This window comes from Mustela putorius, unplaced genomic scaffold, assembly GCF_011764305.1.
Source record: "Mustela putorius furo isolate JIRA1106 unplaced genomic scaffold, ASM1176430v1.1 tig00004121_pilon_pilon_pilon, whole genome shotgun sequence".
NCBI classification, from domain to species: Eukaryota; Metazoa; Chordata; class Mammalia; order Carnivora; family Mustelidae; genus Mustela; species Mustela putorius.
Window position 1 is genome coordinate 274,872 of NW_025422246.1, and position 13,602 is coordinate 288,473.

The 13,602-nt window shown below is 40.2% G+C and overlaps 1 protein-coding gene across 1 annotated transcript; it reads right to left on the reverse strand.

Moving 5' to 3' along the window:
* Positions 1 to 221: 221 nt before the first annotated feature.
* Positions 222 to 3,589, reverse strand: UBQLN2 (ubiquilin 2). Its single transcript, XM_004782353.3, has one exon. It carries the CDS (start codon positions 3,291 to 3,293, stop codon positions 1,422 to 1,424), a length of 1,872 nt encoding a protein of 623 aa, XP_004782410.1. The 5' UTR covers positions 3,294 to 3,589; the 3' UTR covers positions 222 to 1,421.
* Between the last annotated feature and the right edge of the window lie 10,013 nt (positions 3,590 to 13,602).

Below are 13,602 nucleotides of genomic sequence, written 5' to 3' on the forward strand. Positions count from 1 at the left end.
AGACAAAATTTTAGCTAACAACTGACTAACCCTTTGGGGCTAAAAAAAAAGTTAGAATACCTAAACCCCACATCAGAAAAGTTCCAGATAGGGCAAAGGAATTCTTTTAATAAAACCATAAAAATTAAAGAAATACAGGATAAGATTTATATAATCTTGGGGTGGGGCAATCCTGCTAAATATGATCCTAGAGCCAGAAGACAAAAAAAAAAAAAGATATATCCATTTTTAATTTTTTTATTTTTTTAGTCATTTTTAATGCATTTTTCCCTGTGCACAAGAGAAATAACTGAGAAAAGATACAGTTTCCTTTATACATAGCAAGTTAAAGTAATGCAAACATCACATGACACTTTTCAGTGAAAGTTACATTTCCAATTACAGATCAAAATGCTTATTAGGGTCTCTTTATGGGAAAAGCTGAGAAGGAAGTCTTAGGTAAAAAGCACTTTCCTGGCATTACTACACTGATCCTTCAGGCTGCACAAAAATTAAGGTCATATACAGTTAATTTGAAAATGTTGACACAATGTCACACTGTAAGTTTTCTGTACAATTAAATGTATACTTAGAAATACCAGGATAAACATTTCTACTATATTTTAACTGAACTTGCCTAGCCAACATTTTCACTGAGTTATCAAAGATGCTGTAAGATTCTACAAAACTGTGAGACACACCTAGCTCCAGGAAGATTTCTTATATTCTTTCTCATTTTGGTTACACATATTCTGCTTAGATTCTGTTGTAATAATTCTAGATGTACAGTTCCAATTGTGCTTACTGTACTGTGTACAAACATAGCAAAAAGAGCAAATAATGGTATAAGTCTTACAGCATTTTGCTAGCAAAAATACATGCCAAAGTCACAATAAGCAATATTGTACCACAAATTAGAGAGCTTCAGTAATTTGCTTGTTTTTAATATTTTCATTCTACATTAAATTACTATCATAGGCTAATGTTTAAAATGCAAATAAATTGGACATCTGTAGGACAAAACTTATTTACCCAACTGTGAAGGCTGATACGGGTTTCCAAAAATCACAATAAATGCAGAATAAAGAGAAGTGTTTGCATGCAACACCTTTGAGTGAAACAGCATTGAATACAATTACTACCATTCAAAACAGGGAAGGAAGGAAGGAAGGAAGGAAGGAAGGAAGGAAAAAGGGAGGGAGGGAGGGGAGGGAAGAAGGAAAGGGAAGAGAGAGGAGAGGAGGGAGGGGAGGGGGAAGGATGGGTAGATACAGGAGGGAGGGACAGAGGGATGGACTCCACCTTAAAATGCATATTAGACTTATAACTAGACAGATTTTAAAAGAATCAAAATGAAAGCAAAGCACAATTTTGTGTGTGTTTAAAGATTTAAGAGCCATTATCAAAAATAAGATACATTTTTTCAAGGTACAGAAATGTAATTACGATGGCTGGGAGCCCAGCAGCCTCTCAATGGCAGCATTGATGTCGCCTCCTGTTGCTATTAGAGCCTGCAAGTTTGCCTCACGGTTTAAGAACCCCATTGCGTTGAGCTGTTCCAGTTGTTGCTGAAATCTGACTTCTGGATTCGGCAGCTGTGGAGGACTTGCCCCAGCCAGAGCCTGCACCATTTGCTGAATGAACTGCTGGTTGGGTCCAGATTCTGATGTTGGGCTAGTGGTTTCACTGGGTGTAGAACTAGAAACAGTGGGCCCAGGGGGACCACCAGAGCCAGTGGAGCCAGGGCCTGCAGGGCCAGTGGGTCCTATGGGCCCAATGGGGCCTATGGGAGTGAACGGGACTATGGGGCCTATGGGGCCTATGGGTGTGACTGGGCCTACAGGGCCTATAGCGGTTCCCAGCACCCCTACCCCCACACCTGGAGTGAAGCTTGGAATAAGGCCAGGAGCTTCAGTGGCTAATGTCTGTAGCCCCTGCTGGATCTGCATTAAAGCCTGCATTGCTCTTGGGTTTGACATGGCTGACAGTGTGTCTGGATTCTGCATCTGCTGCAGGAAAGCTGGGAGCTGTGGACGCATCTGCTCCTGCAACTGAGGATTTGCAGTAAACACGGGGCTATTCAGCATCATCTGTGCAGCCAAATCTGGATTCTGGCTCAGTGACTGCATCATGCTTCTCATGTAGGGTGCAGACAGCATATTCTGGATCAGTTGGGGATTTTCAGTTATCTGTTGCAGCAAGCTCTGCATTCCTGGGGTACTGAAGATGCTGGCGACATAGTTCGCTGCAGCCACAGTGTTCCCGGTAGCACTGCTGGAGCTACTGCCAGACCCACTGCCACTGCTTGTGGTTGTGCTGGTGGTTGCAGAACTCTGGGTAGCCTGTGGTGGTGCCCATGGATTGGGTAGTGGATCCCGATTTTCTGTGCGGGAAGGCTGTGTACCTTCCCCGGAGGTGGAATTGCTCCCCACTGAAGCAAATGGATTACCCCCAAACTGCTCTTGTGCAGCATTCAGCATGGGTTCTTGAATGTCAGTGTACATGCGTCGTAGGGCATTGTAGCCACCTGGGATGCTTTCAAGATTGCTGAGAGCCAGATCTTGATTTCTCATCATCTCTTGCATCATGGCCGGATTCCTGGCAATTTCGAGGGTCTGCCTCATTATATCTGGGTTGTTGAGCAGGTGACTGATTTCTGGGTTTCTCTGAATCAATTGCTGCATCTGTGGATTGGCCATAATGAGCTGCCTCATTAGATCGGGGTTTGAAAGCATGCTCTGAACAAAGGGATTTTCCATGATTTGGATCATCATCTCAGGGCTGGACAGGAGCTGCTGCTGCATCTGGTTCTGGAGCTCAGAGAAGTTGGTCGAGCTCAAGCCCAGGCTGCTAAGGCCTGCAAGTCCTCCCAAGCTCCCCAGCCCAAACGGGTTGCTATTTGTGGAAATAGATGTGGAGTTACTCCTGGGAGTCGACGCGGAGGTAGTGTTAGTTCCCGCGGCATTACTAGGCTGTGTGGACTGGCCCTGAGGTCGGTTCTGGCTTTTAATTACAAGATGAACAGTCAGTCCATCATGGATGCCATGCTGGATCAGGGTATCTTGATCTTTCAAGATTTTTCCGGCAAAAATCAACACTAGCTGATCGGTTTGGGATTTGAAGCGTTTCGAAATCGCTTCCTTAAACTGCTGGACTGAGCTATTCTCGGGCACCGCGAACTCCTCTTTCTCTTTGGGGGTCTTCACAGTGACTTTGATGATTTTGGGCTCGGCCGGGGCAGAGGCAGGGCCTTGGGCCGCAGCAGGGCCGCGGGAGGGGCGCGGGGGGCCGCTACTCTCGCCGTTCTCAGCCATGGCGGACGCAGTGACGCAGGCAGATAGGGAAGGCGCGGGCGGGCGAGAGAGAGAGCGAGGGAAGAAGGAAGGAAGGAGGCGCCGCCACAGCAGGCTGGGCCGGGCCAGGCGGGGAACGCAGAGCACGGTACCTCTGTGATGAAAACTGCGGTTTCCCGGTCCTCTGATGGGGAGAAGACTCTGTAGGCCGCGGGAGAAGAGTCGGCGTTCACGTCCCTGGGCCTCCTCCGCCGCCGAGTGATCACACCGCGCGCGTTCCCAGCAACTCCTGCAACGGCTCTGCCCGCTCCTCCCCGCCCCTCCCCTTCCCCAGTTCCGCGCTCGCCTCCCCGCCCCCTCTGCTGACGCGGCGCCAGGCCCGGAATGATAGATTCGACTCGTTCAAAATTAAAAACTTCTGAACTGGGGGGAAAATAAGAGGGAGAGAGACAGACAGAGAGAAAGAGAGATAGAAACAAAGAGAAAAGAGAGGAAGGAGGGAGGGAGAGAGAAAAGGAGCCAGCTTCTGAGGGCATTAAAAGACCAATGGAGAATATATTAAATACGAAAATACATATGCCATCTCTTAGGCGAGAAAGGATGAAAGCCTGAATCAAATTCGCCCCATGTAAAAGACGAAAAATGAAAAAGAACTCTAAGCAAAAAGGGAAAGAATAACAGCCCCAGTGGGGGAAGGGGCTAGAGCATGCATAGCAGGCTGGGCTAGAGCATGCATTTTACAAAAGCCCAAAGCCAGTGGGTGAAAAATGAATGCTTAAGCTCACTTATAATAAAAGAAATTCTATTAAAATAACGAGATTCTAATTCTGCCTTATCATACTGTAAATATGAAAAATAATGATAAGCCTTATTGTCATCTGAGAGCTGAGAAAATACACTCTCATGTCAGTCGAAGTGTAAATTACTGTAATCAGAACACAATTTGAAAATATATATCATTTTAAATATTTCCACCTTTATTTAGAAATGCCTTCTTTCGATATCTCCCTATGAAATAATGAGATAAGAATGCAAAAATATACATGTATAAAATATATATGCACTGTGGCATCTTAAAATTATTTTTAAAGATAATCAGCGTGTTTACACAACATTGGTGAAATATATACAACAAAATACTATGTATTGTGTGTAAAAAAAGAGTGGTTAATTCATCCAAGTATCCTTAAAGGTATGCATGGAATAAATAGTAATTATAAGGGAAATCGCAGTATTTTCATTTTCAGCTTTGTATATTTCTGTTTATTTAGAAATGATACAAGGATGTATGCTTCAATACCAAAAGAGAAAATAAATACATTTTTTATTTTAAAATTCTTTTTAAACAGTTTGTATAGGTAAATTCTCTTTAAGTGTGTGTGCAAATAGAAATCTGGAACTCTATGTATGCACTGATACATTAATTGTGGGTATTACTTAGTGCTGAAATTATGAATACCTATTCCTTTCACTTTTAAAATAAAAATTTAAATTTTCCGATAGCTTTTATACAATGGTGTGCATTTATAAGTTTTTAAAAATCAGAAGGTATTTTGGGGGGATACTAAAGGTAGAGATTGATGAGAACACTATTTTGGTGGCAGACATTAAGATATTTACCCAATTTAAGATTAAGAAAGAGAAATAAATAGACATAGCCCTGGAAAAATAGAACAAATAATTTCAAATTAGTATATAATTTCTAAGTCTGATTTATACCATGCATAAAATACATTTTACCCTCCAGTATCCAGCCAACATTTAACAGCACTTGAAAGTCATTAGGCTGCAAATACCTTAATAAATCTCAAAATAAGAAAAAATATTCATCTAGATGATGTCTATCAATAGGGGAATGGATTTATATAGTATGATTAACCTGAGTATTTTGTTTTGTTTGGTTTGGTTTGGTGTTGAGTTTTACAAGTTCTTTATATATTTCGGATACTAATCCTTTATCAGATATATAATTTTTAAATATCTTCTCCTATTCCATAGGTTGTCTTTTAGTTTTGTTGGTTGTTTCCTTTGCTGTGCAGAAGCTTTTACTTTGATGGAGTTTCAATAGCTTACTTTTACTTTTTTTCCCCTTACTTCAGGAGACCTATCTAGAAAGAAGTTGCTATGGCCATGTGTTCTCTTCTAGGATTTTTATGGTTTCAGGTCTCACATTTAAGTCTTTAATCCGTTTTAAACAATACAATTAAAAAATGGGCAGAAGACATGAATAGACATTTTGCCAAAAAAGACATGCAGATTGTCAATGAACACATTAAAAAAAAATGCTGAACATTACTGATCATCAGGGAAATACAAATCAAAACTACAATGATTTATCACCTCACACCTGCCAGAATGGCTCACATCAACAACACAATAAACAACTGGTATTGGTGATCATGTGAAAAAGGTAAACCCTCTTGCACTCTTGGTGGAAATGCAAATTGGTGCAGCCACTGTGGAAAAAGGTATGAGGATTCCTCAAAAAGTTAAAATGGAATTACCCTATGATCCAGCAATCTCACTACTGAGTATTTACCAAAGAATACAAAAATACTAATTCAGAGGGATACATGCACCCCACTGTTTATGGCAGCACTCTCTACAATAGCCAAATTATGGAAATAGCCCAAGTGTCCATTGACAGTTGAATGGATAAAGAAGAAATGAAAAGAATGAAATCTTGCCATTTGCAATGATGTGGATGGAGCTAGAGAGATTATGCTAAACAAAATAAGTCAGTTGTCAGTAAAGGACAAGGGCCATATGATTTCACTCATAGGTGGAGTTTGGGAGAATCAAATGAGCAAAGGGAGGAAAAGAGAGAGGCAAACCAGGAGACAGACTCTTAACTGTAGAGAACAGGCTGATCCTTGCTGGAGGGGAGGTGGGTGGGGGGAATGGGTGAAATAGATGATTGAGATTAAGGACTGTGTTTGTGCAGTGTTGTATGGAAATGTTGAATCACTATATTGTATACACAAAAGCAATATTACCCTGTATGTTAACTAACTGGAATTTAAATAAAAACTTAAATAAACATAGTATGGTTAATAGGATACAAAAGATAAGAGGAACAAACTATACAGACAGCCTAAATGTCCATTGACTGATGAATGGACATTTAAAAAAGACATATAAAGGGGGCGCCAGGGTGGCTCAGTAGGTTAAACCTCTGCCTTCAGCTCAGGTCATGGTCTCAGGATCCTGGGATTGAGCACACCCCCCACCCCGCATCATCACATCATTGGGCTCTCTGCTCAGCAGGGAGCCTGCTTCCCCCCTCTCTCTCTGCCTGCCTCTCTGCCTACTTGTGATCTCTCTCTGTCAAATTAAAAATAAGCATATAAATAAGATATAGTATATATGCATATACAATGGAATATTACTCAGCCGAAAGAATAATACAATATTGCTATTTGCAATGATGTGGTTGGAGCTAGAGAGTATTATGTTAAGGGAAATAAATCAGAGAAAGACAAATATCATATGATCTCACTCATATGTAGAATTTAAGAAAACAGAAAACACAGGGGAAAAGAGAGAGATGCAAACCATGAAACAGACTCTTGCCTACAGAGAACAAACTGAGGATTGCTGGAGGAGAGGTGGGTGGGAGGAATGTGTTAAATGGGTGATGGTTATTAAGGAGAGCACTTGCTGTGATGAGCACTGGGTGTTATTTGTAAGTAATGAATCATTAAATTCTATACCTGAAAATAATGTTACTAACTAACATTAACTAATGTAACTAACTCTAATTTAAATAAAAACTTGAGGAAAAAAATAAATTTTTTGAAGAAGCAAGTCAAATAAATAAACCATTACTATGTGATTCTCTTACAAGTTCCTTACCAAAGAGCACAGTAGGGCAAAAGCACACTCATACTCTTCCTGGTGTGTCCCCAAAGCACATTTTTTTCTATTATAAACTCTTTATTAAGAGAGCAGAATTAACAATCAATAGGAATCATCCAGAAGTTCCTCCATATAAGGATAGTTTCTGAGAAACTGTAAGAAAAACATTACCAAAGAGGGGCTCCCCCATAGGGACAACAGTTGAGGCACAGCAGACAGAGATTTAGTGTTGTATTGACCATTGCTGTTTTCCCCACTTCCCCACCTTAATTGAAATATAATTGACACATAACATTGTGTAAAATTAGATATAAAACTCATTGGTTTAATATATTTACATATTTTTAAAAAATGACAACCATAGCATTAACAAACACCTCCATCCTGTCACAAAATTGCATTTTCTTTTGTGATTAAAATTCACTCTTTTAGCAACTTCCCTTTTTAAATTATTTTTTATTATTATGTTCAGTTAGCCAACATATACTACATCATTAGATTTGATGTAGTGGTCAAAGATTCATTATTTGTGAATAACACCCAGTGCTCATCACAACATGTGTCCTCGTTTTAAAAATTTTATGAGCATATTTATTAAGATTAGTCTCACTCAGCACATTAACAATAGCAATCAATTTTGCCTTTCCATTCCATTAGGCACATATCAGAGTAAAGGCTGATATTCTTTTTTTTTTTTAATTTTATTTTTTCAGTGTTCCAAGATTCATTCTTTATGCACCACACCCAGTGCTCCATGCAATAGGTGCCCTTCTTAATACCCACCACCAGGCTCACCTATCCCCACACTGCCCTCCCCTCCAAAACCCTCAGTTTGTTTCTCAGAGTCCATAGTCTCTCATGGTTCATCTGCCCCTCCAATTTCCCCCAATTCACTTTTTCTTTCCTTCTCTAATGTCCTCCATGTTATTCCTTATGTTCCACAAGTAAGTGAAAACATATGATAATTGACTGTCTCTGCTTGACTTATTTCACTCAGCATAATCTCTTCCAGTCCCGCCCATGTTAATACAAAAGTTGGGTATTCATCCTTTCTGATGGAGGTGTCGTATTCCATTGAATATATGGACTGTATCTTTTTTATCCATTTGTCTGTTGAAGGGAATCTTGGCTCTTCCCACAGTCTGGTGATTGTGGCCATTGCTGCTATGAACATTGGGGTACAGATGGTGCTTCTTTTCACTACATCTCTATCTTTAGGGTAAATACCCAGTAGTGCAATGACAGAGTCATAGGGTAGCTCTATTTTTAATTTCTTAAGGAATCTCCATGCTGTTTTCCAAAGTGGCTGCACCAACTTGCATTCCCACCAACAGTGTAAGGTGGTTCCCCTTTCTCCACATCCTCTCCAACACTTACAACACGTGCTTTCCTTAATACCCATCACCAAGTTTCCCCATGCCCACCCCCTCCCCTCTGTAACCTTCAGTTTGTTTCCTGGAGTCCAGAGTCTCTCATGGTTTGTCACCCTCTCTGATTTCTTCAGATTTCCCTTCCTTCCCCTGTGGTCCTCTGTGCTATTCCTTATGTTCCCCATATGAGTGAAAACATATGGTAATGGTCTTTCTCTGCTTAACATATTTCACTTAGCATAATCCCCTTCAGTTCCATCCCTGTCAATGCAACTGGTGGGTACTCATTCGTTCTGATGGCTGAGTAATATTCCATTGTATATATGAACCATATCTTTTTATCCATTCATCTGTTGAAGGACATCTCGTCTCCTTCCACAGTTTGGCTATTGTGGACTTTACTGCTATGAGCATTGGGGTGCATGTGCCCCTTCTTTTCACTATACCTGTATCTTTAGGGTAAATGCCTAGTAGTGCAGTTGCTGACTAGTAGGGTAACTTTAGTTTCAACATCTTGAGAAACATCCATAATGTTTTTCAAATTGGCTGTATCAGCGTGCATTCCCACCAAAAGTGTAAGAGAATTCCCCTTTCTCCATATGCTCACCAACATTTATTGTATCCTGTTTTGTTAATTTTTGCCATCCTAACTGGTGTAAGGTGGTATCTCATTGTGGTTTTGATTTCTAATTTCCTGATGGCTAGTGATGTTCAACATTTTTATGTGTGTCTATTAGCCATTTCTATGTCTTCTTTGGAGAACTGTCTGTTCATGTCTTCTGCCCAATTCTTGACCAGACTTTTTGGTTTTGGGTTATTGAGTCTGGTAAATCCTTTATAGATCTTTCATACCAGCCCTTTATCTGTACTGTCATTTGCAAATATCTTCTATTCCGTGGGTTTCCTCTTTGTTTTCTTGACTGTTTCCTTTGCTGTGCAGAAGATTTTAATCTTGATGAAGTCCCCAAAATTCCTTTTTCACTTTTGTTTTTCTTGTCTGAAGAGACATGTCTTGAAAGAAGTTGCAGTGGTGGATGTCAAAGAGGTTACTGCCTATGTTATCCTATAGGATTTTGATAGATTCCCATCTCACATTGAGGTCTTTCATCCATTTTGAGTTTATCTTTGTATATGGTGTAACACAATAGTCCAGTTTCATTCTTCTGCATGTGGCCGTCCAGTTTTCCCAGCAGCATTTATTGAAGAGGCTTTCTTTTTTCCAGTGAGAATTCTTTCCTGGTTTGTCAAAGATCAGTGGACCATAGAGTTAAGGGTCCATTTATGGGGTCTCTAGTCTGTTCCATTGATCTATGTGCCTGTTTTTGTGCAAATACAATGCAGTCTTCTTGATCACAGGGTTGCAATATAGCTTGAAGTTAGGCATTGTGAGGTGCTCAGCTTTGATTTTTCTCTTTCGACTGTCCCCTTGCGATTTCTGGTTCCAACCAAATTTTAGTATTGTTTGTTCCACCTCTGCAAAAAAATGCTGATGCTATTTTCATAAGGATTGCACTGAATGTGTAGATTGCTCTGGGAAGCACAGACATTTTAAAAATGTTTATTCTTCCAATCCATGAGCATGGAATGTTTTTCCATCTCTTTGTGTCTTTCTCAATTTCTTTCATAACTGTTTGGAAGTTTCTAGAGAATAGATTCTTTACCATTTTAGTTAGGCTTATTCCTGGGTATCTTGTGTTTTTTGGTGCTACTGTAAATGGAATTGATTCCTTAATATCTCTTTCTTCAGTTACATTGATAGTGTACAGAAATGCCACAGATTTTTCTGCATTGATTTTGTACCCTGCCATGTTACTGAATTGCTGTATGACTTTAGTGATGAAGGAGCAGGAGGCTGGCTGAAGACAAAGCAAAAGCTGGCACCTTGCACCCCCTCTCCATCCGTTCCCCCTCGGTAATATGTGTAGCATTCCTCAGGCACCCCTGACTGCCATAGATGAGAAACAAATAGTTAACTTGCAGAGATCACAATCCTGCAAGACAGGAGTCTCCCTTGGCTTACAAATGTCCTAGAGATCTACAAACAAAGAAGTTACCTTATCAATAGCCCAATTTCCAGAGGCAAATAACTCAGTTCCTCAAGCCCTAATGTCTCCCACCCCACCATAAATAAAACTGAAGAAGGCTGAGGTAGAAGGAAATGTAAATATAGTTAAGTCTCTTCTAAACCTAAATCTCACTAACAAAGATGATAGATAGCAGGATTGTGACATTAGCACCAAGAATCTCCCAACTATCTTGATGTAATGGCTGGCCTAAAGACAACATTGATCAAGCAGCAAGGGCAAGGCCTGGTAGGCCTCCATATCCTGGCACCTTGTAGGCCCTCTTTAGCATATGAAAACTCCATTGAAACCTTCCTTCCCCTCACCCTCCCCCAACCGCAGGGTACATAACCTGCCATCCCTCACAACTTGGGGCAGCTGCATCTCTGCCTGCCCACGGGTCCTGTCCATGTGCTTTAATAAACCACCTTTTTGCACCAGAGACGCCTTAAGAATTCTTTCTTAGCCATCGGCTCCAAACCTCACCCCACCAAACCTGACCTAGGTTCTGGGACTTCATCATTTAGTATTTTGAAGGTGGAGTTTTTGGGGTTTTATACATAAAGTATCATGACATCTGGGGAGAGAGTTTGACTTATTCTTTCTCTATTTGAATACCTTTCATTTCTTTTTATTGTCTGATTGCTAATGATGAGGGAGCAGGAAGCTGGCTGAGGAAAAGCAAAAGCTGGCACCTTGCACCCCCTCCACCCCCCCCCTTGGTAATATGTGTGATATTCCTCAGGCACCCCTGACTTCCATAGATGTGAAACAAATAGTTAACTTGCAGAGATCACAATCCTGCAGGACTGGAGTCTCCCTTGGTTTACAAATGTCCTAGAGTTCTACAAACAAAGAAGTTACCTTATCAATAGCACAATTTCCAGAGGCAAATAACTCAGTTCTTCAAGCCCTAATGTCTCCCTCCCCACCATAAACAAAACTGAAGGATGTTGTGGTAGAAGGAAATGTAAATATAGTTAAATCTCTTCTGAACCTAAATCTCACTAACAAAGACGCTTGTTAGCAGAAATATGACATCCTGCCAGGAATCTCCCAACTGTCTTGATGTTAATGGCTTGCCAAAAGACAACACTGATCAAGCCACAAGACATCCAGTATCCTTGTAGGCCCTCTTTAGCATATGAAAGCTCCGTTGAAACCCCCTTTTCCCTCACCTTCCCCCAACAGCAGGGTACACAACCTGCCATCCCTCACAACCTGGGGTAGCAGCTCTTTCTGCCCACGGGTCCTGTCCCTGTGCTTTAATAAACCACCATTTTGCACCAAAGATGTCTCAAGAATTCTTTCTTGGTCATTGGCTCTGGACCTCACCCCACTGAACCTCGCCTAGGTTCTAGAACTTCATCACTAAGGCTAGGACTTCTAGTACTATGTTGGACAATAGTGGAGAGTGGGCATCCCTGTCATGTTCCTGACCTTAAGGGAAAGGGTCTCAGCTCTTCCCCATGGACAATGATATTTGCTACGGGCTTTTCATAGATGGCTTTTATTATATTGAAGTATGTTCCTTCTATCCCTACACTTTGAAGATGTTTAATCAAGAAAGGATGCTGTATTTTGTCTAATGCCATATCTGCATCAGTTGAGAGGATCATATGTTTTTTGTCTTTTCATTTATTAATGTGCTATATCATGTTGATTGATTTGTGAATGTTGAACCACCCCTGCAGACCAAGGACAAACCCCATTTGGTCATGGAGAATAATACCTTTAATGTATTTTTGGATCCTATTATCTATGATCTTGTTGTATTTTGACATCCATGTTCATCAGGGATATTGGTCTGTAATTCTCTTTTTGGTGGAGGTCTTTGGATTTGGGATCAGGGTAATGCTGGCCTCATTGAATGAGTTTGGAAGTTTCCCTTCCATTTCTATTTTTTAAACAGCTTCAGTAGAATAAGTATGGTTTCATCTATAAATGTTTCATAGAATTCCACTGGGAAGCCATCTGGCCCTGGAATTTTGTAAGTTTTGTTTTTTTTTTTTGGAGCTGTTTGATTACTGTTTCAATTTCTTTGCTGGTTATTGCTCTGTTCACTTTGCCTGTTTCTTTCTCTTTCAGTCCTGGTAGTTTGTAAGTTTCCAGAAATGCATCAATTTCTTCCAGATTGCCTAATTTGTTGGTATATAGCTGCTGGTAATAAGTTCTAATAATTGTCTCCCTTTCCTTGGTGTTAGTCATGATCTGTCCCCATTCATTCATGATTTTATTAATTTGAGTCCTTTCTCTCTTCTTTTGGATAAATCTGGTGAGAGGTTTATCGATCTTAGTAATCCTTTCAACGAACCAGCCTATAGTTTCATTGATCTGTACTACTGTTCTTCTAGTTTCCACTTCATTGATTTCTGCTCTAATCTTTACTATTTCTCTTCTCCTACTTGTTTTAAGTTTATTTTGCTATTCTTTCTCCAGGTCCTTTAGGTGTAAAGTTAGCTTGTGCATTTGTGTTTTTTCTAATTTTTTGAGAGAAGTTTGTATGGCTATGTAGCTCCTCTAAGGACTATCTTTGCACTATCCCATAGGTTTTGAACTGATGTACTTTTGTTTTCATTGGTTTTCATGAATTGTTTAAGTTCTTATTTAATTTCCTGGTTGACCCATTCATTTTTTAGCAGGATGCTCTTTAACCTCCAAGTGTTTGCATTCCTTCTAAAATTCTTCTTGTGGTTTATTTCCAGTTTCAAAGCATTGTGCTCTGAAATTATGCAGGGAATAATCTCAATCTTTTGGTAACGGTTAACACCTGGTTTGTGATCCAGTATGTAATCTATTCTGGAGAAAGTTCCTTGTGCACTCGAGAAGAATGAGTATTCTGTTGTTTTAGGATGGAATGTTTTTTTTTTTATATATATCTACAATATATAAATCAATATTGATTTGATTGATATATCAATGTGGTCCAATATGTCACTCACACCTCTCACTTCCTTGTTTATCTTCTGCTTAGATGATCTGTCCATTGCTGTGAGTGTGTTGTTGAAGTCTCCAACTATAAATGTATAATTACCAATA